Raw genomic sequence first — 3,354 nt, forward strand, 5'->3', positions numbered from 1 at the left:
AGATCAAATTAGTGTATACGCAGTATTAAACCTCGCACTGTTTTTCTTGGAATAGTAGACATATATTACAAAAACTCCAAAGAATCAAGGGTAAGAAAATACAACAAATTTCTGAGTAAGTGGAAAAATTATTTTGAGAATCACCAAGAAAAAAGGTAAAACTCGTTCCCCATATCAACCAAAAGAACATTTATTATATGTAAAACATGATAATATGATATGATATATATTATATATTATTATAAAGCACCTATGAAAATAATTCCATATAATATAACAATTGGTACATAGTTAAATTCTATGAATTACCATTATACGCTTTAAATTACATATTAGAGGAAAAACAACGTTATAATAGTAAAAATGTTGATCAACTAGTAATGATTTTTGATCAAATATTAATTATATACACTCAAAGACATATTTTTTCAATAAACAAACCATTTTTTTAATAAAGGCTATAATATCATGAATTTTGAATAATTTGGGGGAAAAATATTGCTATAAAAATCATTGATAATTAATACGGAGTAATTAGAAGTCGTGATGTGGTTAGAAGTCGTGATGTGGTCCAGTGGTTGATGGTCTGATTCTTTTAGGGGAGGTCAGGAGTTCGACCTACTGCTACATATTAACTCACAATTTCATCTCTGTCATGAAATACCACCCATGACACCTTTCTCACATCGCGTTGGGGGTAAAGGGATGGGGTGTTACCGTCAATGCCCCGTATGTCATTGATGCAGGTTTTCTCCTGGGCACGCAGTTAGGAGGCGGATATAGCAATTACGGGAAATGATCGCGTGGGTGATTAAGTTCCCTGGATGATCTAAACTAACTGCTGCCAAAAAAAAAATTAATACCGAGTAATTATACCTATATATTAAAACTAGCGCCAGATTTCGTCTATACCTATATACTAAAACTCGCGCCAGATTTCGTCGTTTCAGTTCTATCGGATTGTCATTTTGAGTTTGCGTTTACACTACAAACGGTCCCTCAACTTCGGCTCAATTTACACAACGGCCCCTCAACTTTACACTTTTTCAGGGATAGAAAGCGTAAATATATAATTTTATTTAAATAAAAGAAACTAATTCCACCCGAATTTTTAGCGGGCCCTATCTTCTCGCTTTGTGCGAGTTAAATTTTTCCGAGACCACCGTTCAACTCGAAAAAATCAGACGAACCCAACGGGACTAACTATACGCGAAACGGACATCGTTAAAAAACACTAGATAACGGGCCCTATATTCTCGCTCGATGCGAGTTAAATTTTTCCGAGACCACCGTTTAACTCGAAATAATTTTACGAACACAACGCGACTAACTGTACGCGAAACGGACATCGTTAAAAAAACACTAAATATTGCGGGCTATATTACATACATATACAAACACGTCCAACAAACAACCCAACCTACTAGATATATTAGGTACCAAATAACGTATATTCAAATTCGACCGCGCGTCAAATAAACCGCAGCAACGTGCGATTGAATTTTTTTTGTAGTTAATATTCGAAGTAAAGTTTTTAGGCCCAAATATTAGACGAGTGGTCGGCTAGTACCTAGTCTACAAAGCTGGCCCAAAACAAATGAGCCGTTTAGAGCCATCTAGAAGACACTACACGTTGAGGAAACGACCGACGTACCAAGTGTATACAGCGAAGATGCGAGGCATAACTTGTGCGAAAAGAAAAAGGTACCCTATATATTGTTTCTTGTTACGGTCGATTCTCGTTACTTGGAACCCTGTTTGTTAATTCGGTAAGTTAATTACCCTTCCTACAATCGATTTTGATGTGTTAATAAATTATTATTATTATTATTATAGCTGTTAATATAATATTAGTATTATTTGTTTTGTTACCTGATTAAATAAATTTTTCATGTTTACAATTTGTTTTTTCTGATATGCCTGATTTGTAAATTCGTAGTATTGTGTTTTCACCGGTAACAATCTAAGTGATTCGATATTATTGTGATTTTTCTTCATTCGTAATTTTGAACAATTATTATAATCATAATCATAATTTTCTGTAAATTTATATATGGATGGTCATTACGGGTCGGGTAATGGGTCAAATTAGTGTTTTACTTGAGGCGTTGGTCAAATCAAGTATCTGTCTATTCCATGACTAGTTAAGTGTCTTAAAGTTTTGTAATGCATAATCAATGGCTCTTTAACCAATTTTCACTGGGTGAATTTGTTTGTTAGGGTCTGATTATAGATATTCTCCAAATCTTGTACTAGAAATACAATTTCAACCCACTCGTAAGTGAATGGGTCGAAATCGCACCTTTTTGTTCAAATGGAAAATCACATGTTCCTAATACTCTCTTATGTTTTATTGCAGTAGTACCAAATATGGCAACAGAAAATATTAAGGATTCTTCGGCTACTGCTACACGCCCGGCTGTGGAATCATGTAGAAAGAAGAAGTCAGATGATGCAACTTTCTTGCAGGATGTTAAAGATCATATTGATGAGTTTATCCATGCTTCAATGGATGAACATAAAACCTGCTTTCAAAAAACCATCTCAAAGGTTTCGTTCTGTTTCCAACGTTTCATTATGCACAGTACGGAGTACTAATTATTTTTATATGTGGCTGTTCATGATTTATAATCTCGTGTGTGTGTGTGTGTGTCACAGATGTTTGGAATGTCTAAGATGGTGGCAGAGAGAGATGCTGCTGCTGAGAACAAAGGAGTGGAGAGCTTGTTACCCCTTCAAACAGCTGTTACTGATTAGAATGTAAGGATAATTGCATTATGGTCTGATACTATTAAAATGATGTTAGTTACTCCATAATATCATATTTGTGCAGAGTTCATAATAAGGGAATAATATCAGTATCAAAACTGAAATACTTGTCTTGCTGTATGAAACCATTTGGAGATGGTTTATTTGAATTTTATTTTTGGCAATTTTGTTTATGTTTTCTGCTGTAATAAGTGTTAGCTACATTATGATAGAGTGCCAAGCGATGCTATTTTCCACCAATGAGTTTTGACTTTGAATTCAAACTGGACAGTTGATTTACGTTTTTTTTTTCGTTTTTCTTTTTTCGTATGTACTTATTAGTTAGACTGTTGTATTTTGACATTGGTGTCAAATATTTTTAGTGGGGGGTGGTAAAATTTAATTAGAAGTTGGATAGAAAAAAACAAATTAAATAATACAGTATATATTAATATATGTGGTTAATTTTAATTGGATGGGAACAAAGTCATGTTCAAGTTTCAATCCGTCACGGAAATGACAAACACGAACGTTGGTTTAACCGGGGTTAGCCTCCGTCAAAACTGCCATATCATCTTACGCCCTTGATTTTACGACTGGTTAAGA

At 34.2% G+C, this 3,354-nt stretch overlaps 1 protein-coding gene across 4 annotated transcripts; it reads left to right on the forward strand.

The window, feature by feature from the left end:
* The first annotated feature begins 1,611 nt into the window (after positions 1-1,611).
* Positions 1,612-2,969, forward strand: LOC139886261 (uncharacterized). Of its 4 annotated transcripts, XM_071870026.1 has the most exons (4): positions 1,644-1,769; positions 2,360-2,550; positions 2,659-2,760; positions 2,834-2,969. In XM_071870026.1, the coding sequence occupies exons 2-3, from the start codon at positions 2,371-2,373 to the stop codon at positions 2,755-2,757; spliced, it is 279 nt and encodes a 92-aa protein (XP_071726127.1). In that variant the 5' UTR covers positions 1,644-1,769; positions 2,360-2,370; the 3' UTR covers positions 2,758-2,760; positions 2,834-2,969. The 4 variants fall into 4 exon arrangements, with proteins under 4 accessions (XP_071726125.1, XP_071726127.1, XP_071726124.1 ...); XM_071870024.1 differs by having other exon boundaries at positions 1,612-1,704; positions 2,659-2,969; XM_071870023.1 differs by having other exon boundaries at positions 2,659-2,969.
* Positions 2,970-3,354: the final 385 nt, after the last annotated feature.

This window comes from Rutidosis leptorrhynchoides, chromosome 1 (genome assembly GCF_046630445.1).
Source record: "Rutidosis leptorrhynchoides isolate AG116_Rl617_1_P2 chromosome 1, CSIRO_AGI_Rlap_v1, whole genome shotgun sequence".
NCBI classification, from domain to species: Eukaryota; Viridiplantae; Streptophyta; class Magnoliopsida; order Asterales; family Asteraceae; genus Rutidosis; species Rutidosis leptorrhynchoides.